At 39.7% G+C, this 27937-nt stretch overlaps 1 protein-coding gene across 1 annotated transcript in view; it reads left to right on the forward strand.

Annotated features, from left to right (window-relative positions):
- LOC127638672 (copine-8) overlaps window positions 1-27937 on the forward strand; it is a 210708-nt gene that overhangs the window by 41438 nt on the left and 141333 nt on the right. Inside the window, exons 2-4 of the mRNA XM_052120293.1 lie at window positions 6610-6650; window positions 11776-11822; window positions 12513-12616. Coding sequence (XP_051976253.1) covers window positions 6610-6650; window positions 11776-11822; window positions 12513-12616 — 192 coding nt within the window. The remainder of the gene's footprint in view (window positions 1-6609; window positions 6651-11775; window positions 11823-12512; window positions 12617-27937) is intronic.

Genomic DNA, 27937 nt, shown 5'->3' on the forward strand with positions numbered 1-27937 from the left:
AAGCAACATTGGTGGGACTATCTGATTGTACAATCAATGGAAGAAAGTGGGAGATTTCTGGAATCTTTTGGAAAACAGTGATTATTATTGAAAATCGGTTTGGTATGCTTTAAGAGAATACACAGAGAATGGAAGAGATAGAGAGAGAACACGCAAGACATGCAAGACACTAAAAGTCCCTGACAATCCCAGAGATTTGTCCTGCTTGTCAGGGGATATACAAAGCTTTTCCTCATAATGGCACTGTTGTGTGTAAGCTTTACATCAGAATGACTTTACTTTCAATCCCTTACAATGACTTCACCCACTTGGAACAGGAAACCTCCACCGTTAACTCAAGATAACTATATGTTAGAGGACAGAACAGACTTTCATAACACACCAGTGACTCAATTACTCCCCTCACATCTTGGTATAATGTGCACATGTTGATCACCTTTATATGCTTTTATATTAATTATTTTCCCCCCTTGAAGTACGCCCAATGCTAGTCAAGTTTTCTTACACCAAAAATCTTTCTACTTTCCTTCTGAACCTTAAGCCTGCAACAAGTTTGGTACCTAAAAGCGATTGTAATCACATCCTTGCATTGAGTATGTTTCTGGTCTGAAGTCTGTTTTTCTACTGTACCATCCCCATATGTCCTGACTTTTGGTCATAGTTAAACAAGATCACACAGGAAATCAACATGCTGCTTCTGAATGTTCATGTACCCTGAAATCGACCGCATTCTGCCAAAGTTCTGACAAGCGGAATCCCCCTTGAGACATTTTCACATCAATTAAAATGTGTTCACCTCTCCCTGTGGTGCTACTGATAGCGCATTGAGTACGCAATCTGTGCAATACGGCTTCTGTTCCCATGAAAACCACCAGAAAGTAATCCTGTTCATTCCAAAGGGTTTTGGTCCTATGGAAACCAGAAAGTAATCACGTTGAGTCCGATGTACAGATTCTGGCACAGTGGAAACCAGGAAGTAGTCGCATTCACTCTGAGAAACAGGTTCTGGTCCTGTTGAAATCAGGGAGTAGTTGCCTTATCTCCAAACATGTGTTCTGTTCTTGTGTAAACCAGGAAGTAGTTGCGATCTCTCCGAGACCTAAGTTCTGGTCCTGTGGAAACCAGGAATTAGTCGCCTTTACTCCAAGACATGTGTTCTGTTCTTGTGGAAACCAGGAAGTAGTCGAGCTCACCCTGAAACATGGGTTCTGGTACTGTAGAAGCTGGGAAGTAGTCACATTTACTCTGAGACATGGGTTCTGGTCCCTATAATAAGAATGCAATTGTGATCACTCCAAGATAAAGGTTATGGTCTTGCGGATACCAGGAAGTAATCGTATTCAATCTGAGACACGGGTTCAGGTCCTGTGGAAACTAATCGGTTACCTAACGTAACCTCGGTTCTCTCTAGATGAGGGAACGAGTATTGCGTAAGCTAGCTTACGCTACGGGAAAGATTCATCTTTTCTGAGATATTGAAGCCAAAAAATTATCCTTAATTTTGTATCCATTGTCAACGCAGTAGATACAGCTCCCATCGTCACTTCCCGCTGATACCATTCGGCCACTGCCCAGGGCTGCAGAGCTGAGATAGAGGTCTGAGTCACTCTGATCGGCTGGCGGCCTGTGGCCCAAGCCCGGCGAGACGCGCGGGTGTTTAGCCAATGCTGAAGCGGGCGTATGCACAGTAAACCCAGCTGAAGTACTGCTGCGGCTGAGGCCATGTAACCTAGCATTCTCTGAAATTTTTTCAGAGGCGGGAGGCTGTTCATCTGAAAGGACGCAGCTAGTCGCTGAACACGGCGGCGCGCGCTGTGTAGATAAGCGAGCCGTCATCGCCATGGAGTCTAGTTCTATTCCAAGGAAGGAAATTGCCTGACTGGGCTGTAGTGAGCTCTTGGTCCAATTGACTGCAAGACCCAAACTGTTCAGATGACTGAGGAGAACTCTCCTGTGAGACAGAAGCTCCGTATGTGACTGTGCCAAAATCAGCCAATCGTCCAAATAGTTCAGAATTCACAAGCCCTGACTCCGCAGGGGTGCGAGCGCCGCATCCATGCACTTCGTGAAAGTACAGGGTGTTAAGGACAGGCCGAACGGAAGGACGGTGTATTTATAAACCTGGCCGTCGAAGGCGAATCTCAAGAATGGCCTGTGACGGGGATTTATCTGAATCTGAAAGTAGGCATCTTTCAGATCGAGAGAAATAAACCAGTCCCCCTGGCGCACATGCGCGAGGAGTTTCCTGATTGTAAGCATTTTGAACGGTCTTTTTGCGAGCACCTTGTTCAAAACCCTGAGATCTAATATTGGTCTGAGGCCGCCGTCTTTCTTGGGGACAAGAAAATAACGGCTGTAAAACCCCGACTCGCTCAGAGAAGGTGGCACTCTCTCATGGCCCTTTTGCACAGAAGGTTTGTTATTTCTGAACGAAGCATGCAGGCTGCTTCCGTGTTCACAGTATTTTCGAGCCAGCTCTGAAGCGGGGAGGGCGGCGATCGAACTGTAGCAAATAGCCCTGTTTTATTGTGCTTAACACCCATTTGGGTATCCCTGGGATAGCTTTCCACGCTTTGAAGCGTAACGCTAGAGGGTGAATGGCCAAGTCGCCCTGATTGCCGCACACAGCGAGCTGAACAGAATGTGTGAGCGCGCTTACTGTGCTTATGCATGACTGCTCGCAGACAGCAGGGACAGGCTGTTCTGTGAGTGACTTCCCGATTGAGGTGAATGGGAAAGAGTCACATCTGTGAAGTGATGCGCGAGCATAGTCATGGGCATGGGACTTACATACAGAGAGGTGTTTGCTGGCCGTGTGACAGAGCGGGCAGAGAAGGGGCGCGCGCATGGATTCGTGGGCGCGTTTATTGACTCTAACACTCGAGCTGGCTGTGCCCGCTTTATGTGAGTGGGCTCTGATAGGGACATGGGAAGTGTAATGCTTGTGTGTAGGGGTGAACACTGGATTGTGGGCACATTTTCTACACATAAGGCATGTTTGCTTTTTACAAGATTTCTTTGGGTCGCCGTGAAAACGGCATTTGAGTGCAGGCAAGCGGGCAGTATCACCGGCTTGTTGGCTGCTGAATCCACCACTGCAGTAGCCTGAGAGAAGGGGACTGACAGGGGGCGAAGCTTTGACGGTGGTCCGGCCGCGGTGGGACTGAGCCGTCGTTTCCTCAACAAAGCTAGGAGGACTTCGGTTGCTCAGGTTTCAGCGCAATATTAGGCCGAGGCCCGCGGGGCGGCGGTCTGCGGCGGCTGTCTGAGCGCGTTCTAGGGCGGCCGCCCTGTCGACGCTGAGAAGTCTGGCTTTGGTGAGCTGGGCGCTGTGAAGAGGCTCGTGCAGGAGGCTGGTCACGTGGGCGGCCTGCAGAGGAGCTTAGCGACGAGGCAGGAAGAGATTCATGGCTTGGGTGGCTTTCTGGACTTCCGAGAACGGTCAACAATGCCACTCACCGCGGAACCGAAGAGACCGGACGGAGAGAGCGGCGCGTTGAGGAACGTGGAGCGTTCAGCTTCTCCCATGTCGGCTAGCATTAGCCATAGGTGTCTCTCGGTCACAGTCAGCGCGGCCATGCACTTCCCTAGGGCTTGAGCTGCAGCTTTGGTGGCGCGAAGGGCGAGATCCGTCGCGCTCCTTAGATCTGAAACGGCCTCTGGGTGCCTGCCTTTCTCATCCCACTCTCGAAGAAGGTCCGCTTGGAGGATCTGTAAAACGGCCATGGAATGCAGAGCAGATGCGGCTTGGCCGGCGGCGGCATAGGCGCGGCCAACACAGTTCTGCAGGCCTTAGACGGGAGCACTGGCTTAGACCGCCATCTCGCGGAGGGCGGGCAAAGGTGTGCTGCTACCGAATCCTCGACCGGGGGATGGAAGAGTAGCCCCTCTCGGTGGCGCCGTCCACCGAAGCGAGAGAGGTGGAGACATGGGATCGGTTCCTGGCCGAGAGAGGCATGCTCCACGATTTAGAGAGCTCGGCGTGGAGTTCCGGCAGGAAGGGAGCAGCCCGGGCTGCGGGCGCCGCGCGGCGACGGCTCTGAAGAAAGCAGCCGTCGAGTCTGTTGGGAGCCTGCTCGGAGGGCGGTGACCACTCGAGCCCGAGGCGGACAACGGCCTGTGTGAGGAGGCGCGTTAGTTCTTCCTCAACTCCGGCGCGGGTCCTGCTGGATTCCTGGGCCGAGGAGGAGGCTTGGGAGCCTGACCACTCCTCGCTGTCCGAAGCCATGATGGAACAGCAGCCCTTATCCTCCGCCTTGTCATCCGCGTGCGGCCGCTCGGCGGCAACTGCGCGTCCCGGGGGGGCGGGGAGGGTGAAAGCGAGGCTCGAGGGAGAGGCTCCGGCAAGGTAGTCGCTTCTAACACCGGTTCCGGCAGCCTTTGGGAGCGGCACTTCTTTCTGCGTGGCGAAACGAAAGGCAGTGCGGCGGCTTCGGTTTTGAGTGCTTCGAGTCGAGCCCGCTGGGTCGACATCGGAAGCTCCTCGCAGAGGTCGCATCCGACGTCAGCGAGGGCGAGCTCTGCATGTTCCAGTCCCAGGCAGAGAGCGCAGATGAGGTGGCGGTCTCCGGCGCTGAGAGGGGCGCGGCATGAGGCGCAGGTGGTGCGAGGCATCTTTAAAAAGACGCTCGTTGCTCTTTTTGTGAAGTTCGCTGAGGAACTAGCTTGCTCTAAAAAGGATACGTCGCCGGATGGCGTAGCTCGCAGGATAGCTGAAGGTGGCGAAGACGGCCGGCTTCTTCGAGCGCTGTCCAAGCTTGCTAGATGCCCCTCGAACGGCGACGCGGCTTCTGCAGTTCAGAGATGCGAAGAGCTTCGCTGAATAGATGAAAATCAGGGTTCCAGCCTACTGAACTTACGCTTATATGCACTCTAGCCACGCCCATTCTGGCGGGCTTTGATACAGTGACGGCGCTGGCTTCGTCATTGGACGCGAGTTCACTCAAGTTGGTCTATAGGCTGCAGCAGTTGCCGCAGAGCAACCAATGAGCTCGCTAGCTAGCCCGCTCAAGGTATGCAGCTGCTGCACTGCGCTGACAATGGATACAAAATTAAGGATAATTTTTTGGCTTCAATATCTCAGAAAAGATTAATCTTTCCCATAGCGTAAGCTAGCTTACGCAATACGAGAGAACCTCTCGTAAGAGAACTAAGAAGTAGTCGCGTTCACCTAAACAATGGTAAGCATGAGTCAGAGGTTGCATTGTTGCTCTAAAATTAGATTTGTACTCCACTGACAGTTGCGTTGAGGGTTGGGCTTTAAGTTATGGAGTAGGGTTGATAAAATACACATTACTTTACATGATATATAACTAAAAGAACAACTCTCTTTTGGCTCCACCCTGTGGACATTTCACTTCAACAATGTTTCTAGGTTCTACCACTTAACCAAGGTCATGGGTTCAATTTTCTGGGGATACAAACTAGAATCCTTTTTATTTATTTTGGTCACACATTATACACACAGTTTTTTGCATATATACAGTGAAATTGATTAGTTTTCACATATCCCAGCTAAGCTGGGGTCAGAGTGCAGGGTCAGCCATGATACAGCGCCCCTGGAGCAGATAGGGTTAAGTGCCTTGCTCAATGGCCCAACAGTGGCATCTTGGTGGTGCTGGGGCTTGAACCCCCAACCTTCTGGTCAGTAACCCTGAGCCTCAACCACTGAGCCACCACTGCCCCCAAACTGATATAATTTATACTTGAATGTAGTGATGCACAAAGGTATCGGCCAATTCTTCGGACCATCAATTACTTGTCAATCAAAAGGGAGCGTAAAAACGCATCAGACAATCATGCTACAGCTTGTGTCGTGTGCGAAATAAATCTTTTTTTTTTTTTTTTTTTTTTTATTACTTTCAATTAGTTGACAATAACAGCAGTTTATGTTAATGAATTTAGAATGTTATTGTGAATTAACACAATATGTGTTTTTTTTCAGTGTTTTGTTTATAACTGTGATAAATTCCAACAAAGTTCTTTTTTACACCATACTCTCTCATCTATTATATCTTCTTTGAGTTCAAGTTTGTGCGTTGATTCAATTGGCACACATCATATATTGAGGTGATGATTCATACACAGATATATATTTATTTTACTTTATTGAATATTGGGGAAACACAAATGTTTCAAAAATGCGTAAGTGCCGAAACGTCTGTTTCCCCCAATATGTAATAACGTCAAATAAATGTATCCTCTGTGTGGATCATCACCTCAATATTTACAGTATATATGGTTAATAACTGAGACCAGTTATTCTTAACTGTTTTTTAGAGAATAAAGTTTTTATTTAAACTTTCAAAATTATGCAATTAATTATCTGTGATTTTAAACAAGGCAGCATAAAAAAGCAGAACTGAAACACCAAACTATTGCTATTGACAGATGTTGATCTAAATAATCAAATATCTGTATCGGTACGCACATTTTATATGGTGTATCCCTCGTTAATGCGTTGAAAGTTGATTTGGATAAAAGCTTTTGCTAAATATATAAAAGAATGCAGAAATGGTCATCAGTAACATCATTGTTGCCACTAATTTCACAAACACCTATTTCTCATCACAGTCTTTATTTATAACCACATTTCATTTTCCTTTACAGAAAACTGCTCGACATGGACACGTTTTCCAAATCAGATCCAAGTAAGATTGTCTTTATACTTCTTATGCTTTCATAACTGTTGCTCAATGTAAAATGATTGCCATGAAAATTGTTGTCTCATCATTTATTATATGGAATACCCTCACGTACGACAAGTATGATCTACTGCTGTTAGCCTTGTTAAGAGGGGACTATTATTCGTTTGAAAGCTTACACAATCACATGACTCATTGCTTTGTGTTTGCGTTTTCTTACACCGATTGTGTGATGAAAGCCTCAAGCTACAGATCTGCATGTGGCACAGCCTGCAGATATAGAAACAATGTGGGCGGCCATGCTTATTCTAACATTTGCCGTCAACTCCACGAAATCCTTCTGAGCGAAGACTAAATGTCACATGCTCAGCCTTCAATATCACAGTAATCCATATTCCAAAGTGCAGGTGAGGAGAGATGTCTGAGAGATCATACCCAAAGCTTTTAACCTACAGTACTGTTGGTGATTTTTCTGAAACATTACAAGTAAATTAATATATTTATAGAGAGTTTTTGAATGTCAATTAAAAAATAAAAACATTTTATTGGCAGTATTAAAGTGAGCGATACGCATGATTTTTATAATGTATATTCCAAAAGCATGAAGGATTTCATCAAAGCTTTAACAATGATTCTGGTGCTCAGCCTCAAATTGTCCTTTCTTCCTCATGTAGTCACTCATCCACTCACTCTTTCAATTGCAAATCTGCTCGATCATTTACTCATTCAATTACTCACTCATACATGTATTACTAATTGACTCATTAATTTATTCTTTCACTAACGCATTCATTCTCTACGTCACTCACTCATTAATTTTCTTAGTCATTTGCTCATTCATCCATTCACTGACTCATTCACTCAGCCATTCACTTATTAATTCAATCATGCACCGACTTCATCATTTACTCTCGTTTATTCACTCTGTCATTTGCTCACTCACTCATTAATCGACTCACTGACTCATTCACTCACGCATTCGCTCACTCATTTATTCACCTTCACTCTGTCACCCACTCACTTACCAACTCAATCAATTGTGCACCTTCTCAATCATTTGCTCATTCATTCACTCACACATTCACTTAAAAATGTATTCACTTTTATTCTCTCTCACTCTTTCACTCATTTGCTCACTCATACATTCACAAACTCACTCATTCATTTACTTATTATTATTATTATTATTATTCACAATCATTTAATCGCTAATTTATTCACTTATTTATTCACTCACTCTCACTTTCATGTGCTAATCGACTCACCTGCACTCACTCATTTCTTCACTACTTTACTCATTTCTCACTCATTTACTCACTCACTCATATACATCCACTCACTGACTCATTCACTCTCACATTTGCTCAATAATCCACTCACACATTCAATCACACACCTGCTTAATTTACTCATTCATTCACTAAGTTGCTCATACATTCATATACTCACTTTCACACTAACTCATTCATTCAATCTCCTACTAACACACTCACTTACTCACTCACTTACTCATGCACCAACCCATTCCTTCACTTAATCATTTTCTCAATCATTCATTAATTTATTTGCTCACTAACAGTGAATTAATCCATTCACTGACTCATTCACTCACTCATTCATTTAATCATACACCGTCTCACTCTCACTTATCCTTTCACTTATTCATTTATTCACTTGCTCATCCACTAACTCACTCATTCCTCAATCATTCATTCATTTATTCACTCGCTCATCCACTAACTCACTCATTTATTCACTCGCTCATCCACTAACTCACTCATTCCTCAATCACTCACTCATTTATTCACTCGCTCATCCACTAACTCACTCATTCCTCAATCACTCACTCATTTATTCACTCGCTCATCCACTAACTCACTCATTCCTCAATCACTCGTTCATCCACTAACTCACTCATTCCTCAATCACTCACTCATTTATTCACTTGCTCATCCACTAACTCACTCATTCCTCAATCATTCACTCATTTATTCACTCGCTCATCCACTAACTCACTCATTTATTCACTCGCTCATCCACTAACTCACTCATTCCTCAATCACTCACTCATTTATTCACTCGCTCATCCACTAACTCACTCATTCCTCAATCACTCACTCATTTATTCACTCGCTCATCCACTAACTCACTCATTCCTCAATCACTCGTTCATCCACTAACTCACTCATTCCTCAATCACTCACTCATTTATTCACTCGCTCATCCACTAACTCACTCATTCCTCAATCACTCACTCATTCATTCATTCACTCGCTCATTATTAATATACTTTTCTTTTATTAATTTATTTGCATGCTACATATTGTTGGGTGTCACACAAACCAACCCTTAAATCTTTTAACAAATACTCTGCATTTATTGATCAGATGTGTTTATCTCCAGAAAAAAGACAGAACTGAGTTATTGTAAATGAAGAGTTCTTTGCACACAAGAACAATGATCACTAGATGCCAGTAATGATTTCTGTTGTGCTTTGTGTATGTACATACAACAGTAATGAAGCGGAAACAGCTCTGCTATTAATCACTCCACTCTAATTGCCATTGACTGTATTGATTTCTTCACTTCTGTTACTTGTTCTTGTCTTTCTGTCCTGCTTCATTTTTCCTTGCCTATGCTTTCTTTTCTTTCAGGCTGTTTGTCCACATTTCTGCCTCTTTTGCTTTTATGCATAGCAGTAGCTATGTCTGATTGTTTGTAAGTGTCTTTATGTTGTTTTTTGATTGTTTTTATATTATTTGTAGCACTGTCTATCTAATGGTTTAGTAAGCGTGATTACTAAATCACGCTTACTATAAAATAAAATGAAAATAAAATAAAATAAAATGCATAAAAACACTTGTTTTATGATGAAACTGACTTGTACGTAAATTCAGTAATTAGTCATTTTTCTACAATCAGAGCAATTTAACCTTGAAGGACAACCTTCATGTTTTTGCGAGTTCACATTCAGCAGGGGGCGGTCAGCACAGCTCCAGTTCTACAGGCAATGCAGCTTGCCAAACCACATTTGGCAAGATTGTTTAGGATCCATTAACTCGCTAACTAACCAACTTACTGGACGTAGTGCATTTGGGATTTGTAGACACATTTTTTAAAGATTTAGGCTATCTTTATCTTGACACAACATTTTAAAAATGTGCCATTTATGGTACAGATTGTGCAGCGAGGGATATTTATTTATATAATTAATTTTGATTCATTTGATTAATGACTTGTCCTATTAAATAATTCATTCATTACAATTTATTTTATCGATTGACTGCCCTAAGAATTAGTTTTTTGCTTGTCTTGGTCTGAACAGACGTCAGCTCTTCTAGGATCCATACATCTATGCAAGCAGGCACTTGTGCTGAGCCGCAGTCTTTGTAATGCTGAGTGCTGCAGCCCAGTCTCTTAATGTTAATGCTTTTGGTGGGAGCACCTTATGACACACATACAGTAATAAGACACGTTTCGGTAGCTCTGCCCTAGGTTTATATTTTATTATTTCACATTTACAGACTGTACGAATACAGTAGCATATGTACCTCAGAGTTTTGTAGGTCATTTCTGCCTGTTCACACAGCTGGATGGAACTGATTTGCTTGACACAAATCCCAATTAACTTGTTTTTAGCACCACTCTGCGGACATTTCACCTGAAACCTGAAGTTCGCATGTATCAATACTTTTAAAACAACACTTCCTACTTTGGCCTCTGGGGGTGGTGCTTGAAATTTCAGTAAGCACAGACTGAGGTTCGCTCAAGAGAAGTCAACCTACTGTTTCCGATTTCACTGTGAGATCAGTCTGCAAACTTATAATTACAAGTTATAAACTTTGTTACAATTTTATGAAATCTCTGACTTCCACTTGACCAAAAGTGCAACCTCTTCACCGATTTGTTTAATAAAACATTTTTATAATAGTTACTATATAGTAGTACTTTTTGTGTACATCAATGTTTTGGAAGAGGTGTAATGATGTAATGACTTTGCTGTCATTAACAACAAAGCTGCATATTGATTCATTTTGGAGTTTGAGGCTATGAACACCTCACAGAAGAATCTCAATGTCATACCATTACAATAACTTTTACCAACTTGAACTGAGTAAAAGTCATTAGTGTTTAGCTGGTCATGGGATCTGAACATGGCGGCCACCATGCAGGAGTACCACAGCTGTTAGCACAAAAATTCTGATTACCGTGTTATCGCATTTAGTTACACAGTGTTGGGTGCAAGTCTAAGGACCTATTAAGTCATAAGAGCGAAGTCAGTGGGCATAGCCATCAAGTTTGTGTTTTTTTGTGCAAGCATGCATTAAGTCTAGGCACAAGTGAGTTTGGCAAAATCACGTGCACAGCACGCTAATGGGCTGGGTCAAGTGCATTTTAATTCTGAGGTTTTTCTCCGGTTATTGCAGAATCTGCATCCTATTATGTAGCCATTCCCTCAAGCTCCAGCAATATATAAACAAAAATAGCACGTTCATTAGACGTTGGTAGTTTAAATGGACTGAATGCATTGAAGTAGAAATATGGAAATGGTCCTTTTATATGCTTAGAAAATGTTCTCGTCAGGATTTGGATGTATGCTCCGTTACATTATAGAGAATGTACTGTAAGTATTATTAATCATTTTAATCAACTGACACACAAATCATGGCTAGTATAATAGTGATTGTATTGGCACGCACTTTACTTCTACCAGTCGATTTTGAACAATTAAACGTAGTTATTGAAATGAAAAAATTTAACCAAACATATTTCTAAATTTAAATTACACTTCAAACAAAATATATATATATATATATATATATATATATAAAACTAAATGCACATTTAATGGTTTGTTGCAATCTGAAATAATGTTAAATACAATTTATCTGCTGAAAGGGATGTGTATTCCTGCCATTTTACAATAGCTTTGCGGCTCATCCAATGTGATTTTAGAGTTGGACCTATCTGTTTTACAAAATGCATTTCTAATGCATCTGGTTCTAATCTGTTCCTCTCAAACAATAGATGTCAAGATGACACTACAAATCTAAAGCTCTCTGTATCAGCTGCCATTTGAGAAATATGTGCCTTTGTGTAACACAGTCTCTCTGTCTCTTCATCTTCACAGTCTGTGTGCTGTACACCCAAGGCATCAGCAACAAAGAGTGGCGAGAGGTGAGCGCAACAATCTGGCCCAATCGTGCCGACCCCTTGAAGGGCCCGGCAGACCCTTGGTCACATAAATATTCATACATGGAAATGTCGGGTTGAATTTTTCTTCTAATAATAATCTAAATTATTCATGGAGCTCTATTTTCTGTCTCTATCAGTTCTCCTCTTCACAGTTGTGCCTTCTCAGCTAATCATAGGAAATATCAGGCTCTCCAAAGCACCATTACGAGGGTCGTGTATTTATTAACTTCAATCACTAGCTGCTGAAATACGATAAGCCACCCAGAGGATGTAATAACACTCTCAAACACTCATATCCTGACAACTCAAGCACCAATTTTCAAGTTGACTCATGAAATGTTAAAGGAATTGTTAACCCAGGAATGAAAAGTCTGTCCTCATTTACTCACTCTCATGTTATTCATATGACTTTCTCTCCTTTGTGGAACACAAAAGTAGGTGTTAACCAGAATGGTAAGCTCAGGCACCATTCATTTTCATTGCATCCTTTTTTCCATAAAATGAAAATGAATGGTGACTAAGGCTGAGAAGGGGGTTACTTTCTAGCTTTGCACTTTGCTCCATAGAGTATTTATAGTGTAGTACAAAAGTTATGTAGCTTGCTGTATCCTAACCCTGAAATGAATTAATCCAGTCTTCTTGCGTTTGACCTTTGACACATTACTCTTTCAGTTTGGGAGGACGGAAGTCATCGATAACACCTTGAACCCCGACTTTGTCCGCAAATTCTTACTGGACTACTTCTTCGAGGAAAGACAAAACCTAAAATTTGATGTGTAAGTATTATTGCATGCTCTGTTGGCTTTACATTTACATTGTGAACAAATTCTGATTTTACAATGTGTCTAATTACAATGTCTAATTTTCACCACATTTATACTCCCAACACATTTTGATTTTGTAGTGTCGTCTTATTCAGATTCAGATTTTCACAGCATTTTTATACTTCAACAAATTCAGATTTTTCATTGATTTACACTAACTCATTCTTATTGTAGTTGTAATTACACAGAGAACCAATTCAGATTTTTCCCAAGTAATGCTGTCAACCAATTCAGATTTTTCCCAAGTAATGCTGTCAACCAATTCAGATTTTTCCCAAGTAATGCTGTCAACCAATTCAGATTTTTTTCATTGATTTCTAGTACAGATCTGAGATATTGGTATGCATGACATGTTAACTAATCAGATTATCCCATTTGGGCTACTTGTGATTCTAAATTCAATACGTACTGTATCTGGCATTTGTCGAATTTATTGGCAAATTTGATACAATAGCAATAAATAATAATATGTATTTAGTAGTGCTGTCTGTACGTTAACATTTTTAATCGTGATTAGTTTAATGTAGTTAGTCGCACATTTAGAAAATGCTGAAATTTGACACTATATATTTATTTTCCTGTCAAAATGCATTTATTTCCATTTTAGGAAAGAGAGCAAAACAATGCATAACAATATGATGTTTATTAAAATTTTCCAAACAAAGCCTTTCACAGTATAAAGATAGAAATGCTGTAAAATACACCAATTTAAGAAACATTAAACATTTCCCAAAGTCTAAGTTGGAGTTTGACTTATTGAAAGAACTAGTGCCCACATAGGCTGCATATTCATTGCAATGGGCTTTAAATCACTTAACCTCTAGAGGTCTTCACGGGTCAACCCAGGACCCAACCCAGGACCCATTCGGACCCATATTTTAAATGCAATGACTTTACCAATTGACGATTGGCTCTTTTATTTAGAAGGCGGGACTTATTCCGACATATTGGTGTTTGACAGATGACGTAAACCGAAGTGCATTTTTGAGATATTGTGTTAGAGTTCGTTCGCTTTGTATATCTAAAATCTATGGTCAGACACGTCTCAGGGAGCACAGATGACAGCAAATTAGGGATGCTAACATCAGCGGCCGTGGCACTGAACGAGCAATCGTTGTTATATTTCAAAAGGGCAAACAGTGGAAGTTATCGTATTATGCAAGATACCAAAAAGCTGCAAAGTCGCGTTTGTCATCCGCCACCGTGACCACAATTGGACTTTTGAAGCTGAAATAATGAGTGGATTATACATGCTCTTTCAATCAGCAAGAGAGGAACAACGCTGATGTTATTATACCAACTTTCTTGGCAAGGAGGTTGGATTGTATGCGTCATGGTTAGGTACAGGAAAGAAGGTTACTAACGTTACATTAGGTAAGATACAAAGTTTTATTTTCACAACTTGTAAATGAGCACAGCAATTAGCTGTGGGATCTGTGCCGATCGGGTTCAGTCGGGTCTGTGTGTCCCGTCCGGGTCCAGATTTCAAATATTAGATGGATCCGAGTCTGTTCCTGGTAGTACATTTATGGCATTTCTCGGTTCTGCACGGGTCCGGGTCCAAACTTACAAATAATAGATGTGTCGGTTCCGGATAGCACATTTCCGGGTCTCTTCAGGTTCGAGCACACATTTTTGGACCCGTGAAGATATGTGGCTATCCATTTTCCTACAGCAACTGTGAAGCTGCATTCATTCAGTTAAATGTCGCTTTGAACTCCTCGCTTGCAGACAAAAACATCTCATTCTGCATTTTGGTAACAGTTAAGATTGATGGCTTCTGTGGTACAGTAATTAAAACACACCTTACATAGGTCTCATCTCTTTGTACATCAAATAGCCTTAAGAGTTCCATTCTCCATCTCCATCATTTCAAGAAAGTGCTGTTGTGTGTTTTTGGTGTGTCCGTCAGTTTAATGCCTCCAGACAGACACATTACAATGGTTCCACCCTTCCATGAAGTGTTGGTTAATGCTGTATTAACGGTAAATGTGTTAATCGCGATTAAGAAAAATAAATATGTTAAACTATTTTAATTAATCGCATGCGTTAATGCCGACTGCACTAGTATTTAGTTGTGTATTATAAAAATTAATTCACATTTGCATATCAAATGTATTATTACATTGATCCACCCTTGTAGTTACAGAGCCAGTTTTATTGTCATTATGAGCTGTATGGGAAGTCAAAGGTTCCAAAAGAGCGATGAATCTGCCCTACTCAACTGAATCGCGTACTGCTGAACAATATCCACACAACCCACTGGAATGTGAAAGCGGATTAATTAGTTTGCACGACCCAGAGATAGTGAGGCGCACATTTAACCGTGCCGCATAGGTCAATTTGATCAGAGCACTTGGCTAAAAGCAATGTCTTTAAATCTTTTAAGTGAATGTAAACAGACAGGACAAAAAAATTGGATGTATGCATCACAACATTGACTCTTTGCTCTTGCAGTGTAAATCCGGCCTATGTGTGCGTGTATATGTATGTGAATGTGTGAATATCCTGATATTTATTTTTGTGCTGATCTAAATCTATTTGTATGTGTATATTTAGGTATTAATCTGTGTATTTTAGAACAAGTATGAGTCATTCTGTATCCTTTGGCCGAGTGTGTGTGGCTGTAGGCTTTAGCATGAGTGTGTATGTCTGTAGGCAGAGTGTGTGTGTGTTTTCGCTGCAGATCGGTGTCCCCGCTCGACGGCCTGTCACACCGGGTATGTAAATCTGCGGCAGACATAAGAGGGGTTATGAGGTTGTATGGGTAGTGCCTTCGAGACGTGAATGAAACCCTAGTGCCACTGATGAGGATGACGTGGCATGTCGCCATGACAACGAGGGGGTTAAGCTCCGCAAAGGAAGGAAAGAGATACAGAAAGAGATGCGATAGAGATGTTTAAAAATATTAGAGCTGTCAAAATAAACCCTTAATTCATGCGATTAATTTTAATTGTTAAATTTTCTTTAACCAGATTAATGCATTTACAAATTCACATGATTTTTACTCCACTCTGTGTGAGTTCTAAACACTGGCTCGAATAGGGTGGAACATTTGCAATGTGTCCTGGGACATTACACTGTTTGAATTTTGGTAGTAAAAATGCACACGGTATGAATTAAAGTGTCTGTGTACCTTCACTAAGGAATTTTATAATGGAATTGGCCGTATTTGACCACCATTATAAGAAGGATAAATGACAAAGAATTTGATTATTTGTCTGAATAAAATTCTCCACCATTAATATTAATATGTTGTCGACCACTCGTTGAATATGCTCACAATTTATATTTTAAGGAATTAGCTTTAATAAGGGAATTATGATTAATTCACTAACTGGAGTAATAATATTATCATGGCTTATTGAAAATAATATCACAAATATGTTTAGATATGGTTCGAGCTTTGGTGGGCAAATCTTTGAAAAATCAAGTGACGAGATTATTCGTCAAAATATAATCACAGTCAAATTAAGTTTGAATACAAAAAAGACTTTATTGCTAATCTAATATAAAACTAACACATATACAAACATGAAAAACAGGTTGTGAGTGAACTGTAACAGAGTAATGTGAATGAAAATGATGTACACAGAGAAAATGAACTTTTATGCAGTCGATAGACAATGCCTTGAGAACCATTGATACTTAATTCAGTCTAATTCGATTTGCAATAAGGTAACTCGAATTTCATTAGAGAGACACCAATACTTTCAGCAAAGTCTGGAGATATACTTGCGTTTCCTTGTGTTGCTTGGTTCTTTGGATTTTTGTAGAAAGTTCTGGTTGTTTTGTTGATGTTTTGGACCTCTGTTAAGATGTCAGGTTGTTGCTGGAATTATGAAGTGGATTTTTCACATAAGGCTGTCATTTATGTGGATTTCTAATAGATATCTTAAAAAAAATTGGTTTAGAGCTCAAGACCCCTTGGGCAATGGCCCAATTAGCCCAGTGGGTAATCTGTGCCTGACTGACTGCACTAATATATACACATACGTATATATATATATATATATTAGGGCTGTCGATTTAACGCGTTAATAACGTTCGATTAATTTTACATAAAATAACACGTTAATAAAAATTACGCAATTAATCGCAATGCTTTCCTGAGAAATTCCTGAGAAATGCAAGCTTTAGTTCCACCTGTTTACTCCAGAGGGCAGTAAGTGAAATTTCAGCTGTGTGAGTAACTGTTATGAATGGAGGCAGCGAAGCAGACGAGGAGATGCGGATCCAAAAGCAGTTTAAACTTTATTAGAAAAATAAACAAGGCGGGTACACAAAACACGGGAACAAAGGAAAAACCCTCAATGGGGAAATAAAACATAAAACTAGAAAACACGGGCAGGGAACACATACCAGGCTAACAACAACATTCAACGAACGACAAGGAGTGAACAAAAAGCAGGGCTTAAATACACAGTGAGTGATGACTGAATAAGACACAGGTGAGAACAATGAACAAAATGGCAGTGATGATGGCAGGTGGATTCTGGGAAGTGTAGTTCTTTAACAATGACAAGTGAACACGAAGGCTAACAAAGAGACTAAGGGGCTACACAAGGGACAAAAGTGAAAACTAAGGAATGCAAAGGTGACAAAAATGGCAGACAGAGGGCAACAGTGCAGAGATGGGACCAAGTCACACATGTGCAAGTCTCAAGTAAGTCTCAAGTCTTAACCTTCAAGTCTCAAGTAAGTCCCAAGTATTTTTTTCTTGGGCAAGTCAAGTCTAAGTCAAGTCACAGGCTATGTCAAGTCAAGTCCAAGTCAAGTCACAGGCTATGTCAAGTCAAGTCCAAGTCAAGTCACCTTATTATTGTAATTTTACCTGCAGAATCTGATCATAATAAAGTGAAAAGACAAGATATAAGTAACTGTCAGTAAATTACAATACTCATGTTCAGTAAAATACATCATGGAATCAAACAAAATTGTAACTTCATACAATTATTTATTTTTCACTTCTGCCAACAGTGTTTGAAATGTTTGAAATTTTCAACATTGAGTCCATAAAACATATAACAGCTTAACATCCAACAGACTCCTCTCTGAACACCTCCCTCTCTCTCTCTCAAACACAGTTACATACATTAAACTTTGTTACATTTCTCCTCTCTCTCTCTCACACACACTCTCTCTCTCTCTCACACACTCTCTCTCTCTCTCTCACACACTCTCTCTCTCTCACACACACACTCACTCACTCACTCACTCTCGCGCTCACACACACACACTCACTCTCTCACACACTCTCACTCCCACTCGCTCACACACACACACACACACACACACACACACACACACACACACACACACACACACACACACACACACACACACACACACAGAGTATATCCATAAGCCTATTTTTGCAATGTCTGTGAGTGGGAAACGTTGAGGTACCAGCGCGCGTGAACGTCATGGCAACGTACAAAACAAAGTACCTCGCGCGGGAACCACTTAAATGCGCGTAACTGTAAATCAAGCAGGCTAGTATGCAGCATAAGCCACGAAGTGTTGGCGAAATAAAAAATTAATGGACAGATTTTTTTTTTCCAGAAAACTTCTTGCACAAAATAAATTCAAGCACTTTCAAGGACCTGTATCTATGTATGTTTATTTTCAAGAACTTTCCAGGGCCTTGAATTTTATTTTTCAGATTCACAAACTTTCAAGGATTTCAAGGACCCGTGGGAACCCTGCTATTATTACATTAGCTAACTACCAACTAACCAGATAAAATTAACATATTGACAAGCACTTACTGGGCAGAATGGCTCTTCAAATGGCGGACTGAAATTGGAGGTTGTCGTCTGTCCGCGATCTTAACGTTGCATGTCTTGCAAAGCTGTTCGTCTTTTACCATCTTGATAATAATTTTGAAGCCGAAAACGATGACCCTCGGTAACGTTACCCCTCCGGCTGACATGTTGATGTTATCTGATCTAAGTGGGCGTGGTGTGTGTAAGGTACGAGAGGGCATGGCTGATGATAGCCTATAGTGTCGTGATCCAGTCATGACAAAACTATTCTCAGCCTGCGCTCCAGCTGGATCAACTTATATTTTATATTCAAACTGAAAACATGATGTGATTAACACTCAAGTCATTCAAGTCTTCGTCTCTCAAGTCAAGTCAAGTCCCGAGTCTTTAACTTCCAAGTCCGAGTCAAGTCTCAAGTATTTTATTTTTTGTCAAGTCAAGTCACAAGTCATAAAAATAGCGACTCGAGTCGACTCGAGTCCAAGTCACCAAGTCACAAGTCCCCATGTCTGCAACAGTGAAACAAGACAAGGAATTCCTAACAGCAACGCACAGTTTATACAGTGAAGAAAATATTAACAACCCTTCAGCGGACACACAACATAAACATGCGTTACGTTCTTGCGTTCAAAACACTTGAAGGAGCACAAATGTGATCTAAGGGATCTCAAGATATGTTTAAAGATTGAGTATTAAACTATATTTTACTTCACACAGTGACCTAAACATTTTACTTTTATGATACAACACACCCGAGACGCTACACAAGCATGTCTGACGCAGGTCGTATGGTCATTACCTCACAAATATTTAATTACCAACAACTGTTTTAGGTCAGGAGATGTCCTTTAAACTGTTACACCGTTTTTACCCAGTCAATCTTTATTTAAGAAACATGCTGCCTGAAATAGATGCACTTTGCTCCTTCTGTAATGCTGTAGATGAATTTGCCCTCACCTTTTTTGGGAATGTGTCCACGCTGTAGTATTTTGGAGAAACTTTTGTTTGTACGTACCTCTATTTTAACTAGTTTTTCTTTGCTTTATAGAGATGTTTTATTTGGTTTTCACAGTTTTGTTAACTTAAGTTCATATTTTCTGATTAATCTGTTTATTTATCTTGCCAAGTTTTTTTATACACAAGTATAAATTTATGTCTATAAAGCCCCTATTTGCACTTTTTTGTAAAGACTTGAAATATTATTTAAATACTCTTTGTACCTCCAACAACTCCAAAGCATTGAAAACCATTGCACTATGTAATGAATATAATGTCTTGGCATTATTGTAAAATATATCTGTAGTATTGTGCACTATGTGGCTTGTTTCTGAAAAAATAAAAAAAATATCTGACACAGTTGTTCATTGACGGGTCCTTAAACAAAACCTCATAATAAATCTCCAACTGATTGACAAATTCTCTTGTGAAATGGATTGGTGTAAACTGTATGCCAATGACTGACTTATGATCAATAATATGGTAGTAAACAATACATTGTATTCTAAAGCCGCTTTTTGTATTGTCTTATTAATGAATAACTCTTCTGCCACAAGAATGTAATGCATTTTAATTATCTGATTATTTTTTTATTTATATATATATATAGGCCTATATCAAAAAAAATTATATTTAAAGATAACTATGTATCATTATTTAATAATTATATATTGAATTATTGTTATATGAGGGGCTTTCTCAGCAAATATTTGTATATGCGATTAATCGCGATTAATGTAATTAATTCTATTAAAATGTTTAATTGATTGAGAGCCCTAATATATATATGTATATATTCTGGCAGCCAAAATTTGGAATAATGTACAGATTTTGTTGTTTCGGAAGGAAATCGGGACTTCAATTCACCAAAGTGGCATTCAACTTATCACAAAGTATAGTCAGGACATTACTGATGTAAAAAACAGCACATCACTATTTGAAAAAAGTAATTTTTTTATCAAATCTAGACAGACCCCATTTCCATCACTCCAACACCTTAACCTTGAAGGCTACATAATGCTTGAAATTTCCAAAAAACTGAAGATATCATACTAAGATGTAGTCTTCAAAGGCAAAGGACAACTGGCTCTAACAAGGACAGAAAGAGATGTGGAAGACCAGATGTACAACTAAACAAGAGGATAAGTACATCAGAGTCTCTAGTTTGAGAAATAGACGCCTCACATGTCCTCAGCTGACAGCTTCATTGAATTCTACCCGCTCAACACCAGTTTCATGTACATCAGTAAAGAGAAGACTCAGGGGTGCAGGACTTAATTGCAAAGAAATAGCCACTTTTGAAACAGAAAAACAAAAAGAAAAGGTTAGAGTGGACAAAGAAACACAGATATTGGACAACAGATTATTGGAAAAGAGTGTTATGGATCTTAAAGTTCTGAAAAGAAAATTTAAATTGTAATAGTAATTGTTCACATTTTTAATGTCCTGACTATACATTGTGATCAGTTGAATGCCACTTTGCTGAAATAAGTACCAATTTAAGTAGCATTGCCTTTAAATTGTTTAACTTGGGTCAAATATTTTGGGAAGACTTCCACAAGCTTCTCACAATAAGTTGCTGGAATTTTGGCCCATTCCTCCAGACAGAACTGGTGTAACTGAGTCAGGTTTGTCGGCCTCCTTTTTTGCACATGCTTTTTCAGTTCTGCCCACAAATTTCAGATTTGAGGTCAGGGCTTTGTGATGCCACTCCAATACTTTGACTTTGTTGTCCTTAAGACGTTTTGCCACAACTTTGGAGGTATGCTTGAAGAACCATTTGCGACCAAGCTTTAAATTCCTGGCTGATGTCTTGAGATTTTGCTTCAATATATCCACATCATTTCCTTCCTCATGATGCCATCTATTTTGTGAAGTGCACCAGTCCCTTCTTCAGCTTGCAAGTCTCACCCTTTTTCCTCCAAACATAACAATGGTCATTATGGCCAAACAGTTACATTTTTGTTTCATCAGACCAGAGGACATTTCTCCAAAAAGTAAGATCTTTGTCCCCATGTGCACTTGCAAACTGTAGTCTGGCTTTTTTATGGTGGTTTTGGAGCAGTGGCTTCTTCCTTGCTGAGCAGCCTTTCAGGTTCTTTAAACATGACAGTAATTCTCATGCCTGGTGGTGCAATGCCAAAGCTTTGTGCAAGACATTACATTGCATAGTGCCTAGAGTCTAACAGAGCTGTAGGACTAACTGTAGTGAGCCACATTCAAACACTATTCACTCTGTTATCATGGTGTGTCCCATTTAGACCAGACATGGGGGCATGCTGGTGATTTAGTGGGGGGAGGGTGTAGTTTGGGTCATTGTTTGCTTTGTGAATCAGTTGGAATTTATTAAAAGCTTAGTGTGTTTTGACTTTGAACATTCAAAGAACAATTGATCTTGAATATTGTAGGGAAAAGAAAAAGGAGGCTTAAATACTTTTGAACTTTTCAAGAAAAGATAAGGCAATAATATTTTAGATTTAATATCTCAATTGTTATATTTGGGCTGAATTTATATACACAAATTTTTTTTATTAATAAATTGTTAATAAATATTGTTAATTGTTACAAATCTCTCTAGTGTTTAAATTAGAGGGTTATAAATACAAAGAACACACAAGACAAAAAAGGAGAGTTTATTATTTTACTGAGAAAGAAAAAAATATATTATACATGTAGTTTTTTCTTAAATGGAGGCACTGTGCTAATTTAATTGAATTTAAAATCTGAATTTTCCCAGTAGTAAGATTGCAGAGAAAAATCCAGCTAGTTCCCCAGCAAAATACAGTACATGAACAATAGCATACTTACCTGTCACCAGAGGGTTACATTAGTACTGCACATGTCCAGCTGTCTCGCTCCATTGCAGCAATTCATGCGTCCATTTGCTGTTGCTCTTTCTACAATCTAAACACTTTAATTTCCATTAGTCCAGGCATCCAGGGAATATCCAGCCGCCGAACAACATGGTCCAAATTTTTATAATGATATTATATTACAATCGTATTAATGTTAGTAACGTTAATGGTGTTAAAGTCACTATGAATGAAGTGCCTCCCGCTGTTGTTTTCAGTGAGTTTGACATCTAGAAGGAAATGTTCAAGGGACAAAGATGTCACTTCCTTAAACCGACCGTCCTTGTAATGGTCTATAAGCCAAGTTACAAATATTTTCAATAGAAATTGTGTACATTGTAGTTTGACATGTTTCTATGTGTAAGTGACTGACAGCATCTGCCATTGCAATAGTAGAATGACCCATGTAACTCTTTGGTAACCCATTTAACCCTGCGATTTGAAGATCCATCAATATTTGTGCTCTCGTCCTCTGGCTCTCTTTCTGTCTTTATCTGTCTGTGGCGCTGTGACAGGGCAGAAGAGAATGATTCATGATGTCTGTGTTTTAATGATGTTGTTCTTCTACCTTAATGAGAAACAGACAGGCATGTACTACACTCATGAGTCCGTAATCTAATTATAGCCCTGCTAAAATTCTGCCAGCACTCTCTGAACAAATCTCCCTCTATTCTTTTTATTGTAATCTTTCCTAAGAAAGCATCACTATTACTATTTATCATATTTAGGGATTGGGATTGGGATGGGATTGGATTGGATTGATTTGAACAAATCTCTGGGAAAAAGTATTTAATTCAACATGTAGCTTTTCTCACACTGTTTGTGCTACAGATATGAATGATACACTACAAAATCATGTGGCTTGTTGAGTGGATGTATGCTATTACTTTTCATAGAAATCATAGATGAACCCCTATAGACTCGCTTAAAAGGAGGGACAAGAGCTTTATCTAGAGACCCGAATAGAGACTTGAAGGAAGTCTGATTTTGATTTGATCCACTAAGCAGCCACCCAGAACACCCTAGCTACACCTAATTACCACCCAGAATACCCTAGCAACACCCCTGAAACCTCTTAGTATAGCATAGCAATGCCCTTACAACCCCCCCTAGAACCCTAGAAAGCACATAGTAGCACCCTAACAGCCTAGCAACCAACTAGCAATGCACAACAAACTGGTTAGAACATCATAGCAACTCCATAGCAGCAAGCTAAAGACCACTCTGAACACCTTAGCAACTGCAGAGCAACACCCTAGCAACCCCCCAGAGCAACTCCATAGCAACAACACAGAAATTCCTTAACAACCTGCTGGAACACCCTAGCAACAAACTAGCAGTGCCCAAGCAACTAATTTGAACATGCTAGCATCTGCAAAGCAACAAGCTGAAAACCTCTCAGAAAAAACATGTACATTTTATTGCAAGGCCCAAGCAACCAACCAGAATACCCTAGGAACAAAATAGCAACACATTATAGACCACTCGGAACACTTTACTAACCATATAGCAACACCTTAGAAACCACATAGCAAATACGTAGCAACACGCTTGAAACTGCCACACGAGATCCCACTCTCTTCAGTTGGAGGTCTGACACACTTGCTGATTAAGAATAGTGGAGGGTTGACAAACATACCAGCTCACCACAGCTCTCTCTCTCTCTCTGATTCACTGTTACTTGGAGCTCGGCAAAATAACAAAAAGAGTACCGCGTGAGCATAAACAATTGTAAAAGAGTGATTTAGAATGTGATTCATGGAGTAACTTTACCTTGTGAAAGTGTGTGATTGTGTATTTATCTCCTTGAGGCTGGCTGTAGGACACACATGTCCATATGCAGCTTTCAGTTAGTAAAGAAATCTACTTACTGGTTTCATTAGTCATTTTATTGTAGGAGAATTATGCAGGAAAAACGCTTGGTGACAGAATCACTCTGGATTTCAATCAGCATTTGTGATGATATGCAGATGACTGTGATCACCGATAAAAATGTCCAAATCAGCTTGACATCTTGTCAGTTCTCCAATAAGAAGAAGCTTATTGTTCACTAGACCAGAACACAAGAGCTCGCCTAGGCAACAGAATGATTTTTCAAGCAAGCCTGAAGTGCTTTTTCAGTTTTTGAAGCTATTCACTGAGCAGGGAGTCACGACGGTCAAATGATTAACGACCTTCCGGTGGCAGATACTAATGCACGCTTCATGCCCCTCTGCATTGGCAGCGATTATGTAAATGAAGCTTACACCTGAAAGTCCCTGGAAAAATCTGCTAGTGTGGCGCCAGTTATAGCAATGGGAGAGTAACAGTAAAGAGCTAGCAACTATAGTGAAATGCCTGCTGTTGCAACAATCCAGGACATACTAGCAACAGTACAGCAACGAACTATAGAACACTCATAACACTGTACCAGCCACATATTAAAAGCTTAGCAACCACCTAGCAAATACATAGCAACACCTTAGCAACTGCACAGCAATGAGCTAAAAACCACTCTGAGAAACCTAGCATCCACCTAGCATTACAATGTCTTAGTAACAAAACCTCAGAACACCATAACGACTGCACTCTGACAAGTACCCTCAACACCCTAACATCATGGTAGTTACTTTTGCACGGGCATACACCAGTCAGTTTTTCTACAGAAAATGTAAAAATCATGTTTTTCTTTTAATCTGTCCACAAATACAATCCTACAATGCAACCAACAAGTTTGTCTTTATTTGTCTTGATGTCTCAGGTTCATTTTGTAAGTTCTAATGCTAGCATGTTACGCACATGTCATTATCTGGATAAACAGTTAGCAGAACGTGTCATATCAGCGCTGGCGAGCCGTAACATGCTCACTGAAATATGCATGCATTTGTGTTTTAGACTAACAGATTCACATCAGTGCATGTGCTGCTATAAATAGTGTTTGGAGAGAGAAGCCTAATGCGGTTTAGTCAGAGTGTGTAAATGGAACTGTGTATGGATGTGTGTGTGTCATTTCAGGGACTGTTGAGTGTGTGGGCAGACAGCAGACCAAGCTACTATCCACTGTAATGGATGTATTGAATGTTGTTACTTAAACTATTTATTCACCATAACATCTTTTGTCTTATGTCTCTCATTGTAGAGATAGCAAAAGTGGATGTTTGTTTTTTGTGATTTTTTTTTTGTTTTTTTTGTTTTGTGTTTTTAGCAGATTCCAATAGTAAATAATTTGATCAAATTGGTGTGAAATGGCACTGACAGACATTCATTGTATTGCAGATCACATTATAAGACACTTTGGCAGTAGGTCTGTTCCAAAACTAAGTGAGCTGCTGACATTGATGACATTTTAAGGCCTTTGGCAAGGCTGTTTCTTAAAGGTAGACAGCAACATCTGGCCCTAGCTGAGCCTGGTTTCTCCCAAGTTTTTTTTTATTTTTTATTTTTATTTTGGGTACCTTGCCAGAGTTGCCGTTGGCTTGTTCTCTGAAGGCCTTTAGACAAATCATTTTTAAGGCATGATTTCAATGACAATTTTTCATGAAACCGCTCAATGAGGACTTTAAGACATTTAAGGCATTGCAGAAGTTACAGAATAATTTTCTGGAAAGCTGCTTTGAAATGATGAATATTGTGAAAAGTGCACACAAATAAAAATGACTTGACATGCCAACTTTTAAAATGCTTCATTTTGGTCAAATTTTATTGCTAGAATTTTAGAAGAATGGCAGCGTTTTAAGACATCATACTGTAGTTCGCACTCACAAATGAAGCTAGTTCAATAAAAAATGTTATGCTTATTACTGTATCACAGCCATTATCTTAGCAACATGCTAATGCCAAACCAGATCCTTCTATTAGTCGAGCCCACAAACTTAGCCTAAATTAGCATAACGAGGCACTCCCATAGACATTCTATGGAGGTACACTGGCAAGGAGACAAGAGGCTGTTCTTATTGAATGGTTGTCTATGGAGGAGATGTTTCAGTGTGCTGAATAAATTGCTTTTGTGAGGAAACGGCTAATAACTTAATGAACTGTCCACTAATTAAATGTTTTAAATTAAACAATCCTTTTTGAATTAACTATGTGTAGTTTACTGTGATAAATTGCTGTTTTATAAGAGAAGTCACAGAGGAATTTGCAACAGGTTGGTGTAACTTTATGGCTCTCCCCATTAATTTGTATGGTATCTGCAAATGGTGACTTACTGTCATAACACTCTGGTTGACCGTTACGCTCACTTCTATTGTAGAGCTGTGAAGGTTGTTATCTCAATAGAAATAAAAGAATCTCTGGCCAAACTATTGAAATCAGGTGTGAGGCCGAGCACTATTGGTATGCCACACAGAGTTGTTGTTCATTTAGAGTGTTACAAATCTGTTACTTATAACGCTCCATTTTGAGTATTGCATTGTTAGCTTAGCAACATGCTAATGTCAAAATCTAATGGAAACTGCTTTTAGTTGCATATTTAATTCGCTTCATGTGAGAACTGCTATTTGTGATTTGTGCAGATTTTCTGCCTATGTAGAGTGTTCCAAATCTACCACTTTGAACTTTTATTTCAGATAGGATGCTATTTTAGAAGGAAACTGCCTGTGAAGGTCTATGAGCAGACCTTCAAATTATGTGATATTTAGGAGAACTCAGGAGGAGTTTCTTATTAATAGTTTTGGAATTGAGTCTTGAGGTTTGAACATCACTGTCGGGTCACAAATTCTGTTTATTTGTCCAATGACTGAGGCTTTGCGTTTGACTGCTTGTACAAAGAGCCTTTTCAAGTCCATTTGGACAGTACTGGGATGGAAATTTCCAAGCCCAGAGCGTACCAAAAGACAGTGCTTAAAAAATGCAGGGTGAATTAGGGTAACCCAGAAAAAATATGGTAATGCTAACATAGATTTGCCTTTTCACACCAGATCTTAGGTGTCACACATTACCAAAGGTATCTATATTATATTTCAACATATTTATTCCACATCTGACTTTTCTTGTGTTACTCAAAGCACAGGCATATTTATTGTTGCCAAATGTCAACATCAGCATTGCCAACTGTCCCGTATTAGCTGGGATGTCCTGTATTTCGGCCGATTGATGATGTTCCGTATGGGACGCATGTTGTCCCATATTTAAGGGAGGGGAATACCTCTGCCTAAAATTCTTGAGCACACGAAATAATCTCAGATGTTTTAGAGGAGTGAACAGTTGACAAACCTATTCAACACAAAGAATATACTGTATTTTTATATATTTATAATATTATTAAATAAAATTAATAAAAGGGTTAGGGGTTAATTAAAATAAATACAATTTATTTACCAAAAAAAAAAGAAAAATTACAAATAAAGTTAGTATATAATATAAATAGAACATTTTAATATACTAAATATAAGGCTATGTATAGTTGAAGTCTATATACATTTAGTTTATATACATTTAGGTTGAAGTCATTAAAACAAATTTTTTAACCACTCCACAGATTTAATATTAGCAAACTATAGATTTGACAATCGTTTAGAACTACTTATATCTACTTTGTGCCTGACACAAGTGATTTTTCCAAAAATGGTTCACAGACCGATTGTTTCACTATTAATTGACTATATCACAATTCCAGTGGTTCAGAAATGTTCATACATTAAGTTAACGGTGTCTTTAAGCAGCTTGGAAAATTCCAG

This window comes from Xyrauchen texanus, chromosome 47 (assembly GCF_025860055.1).
Source record: "Xyrauchen texanus isolate HMW12.3.18 chromosome 47, RBS_HiC_50CHRs, whole genome shotgun sequence".
Classification (NCBI taxonomy): Eukaryota; Metazoa; Chordata; class Actinopteri; order Cypriniformes; family Catostomidae; genus Xyrauchen; species Xyrauchen texanus.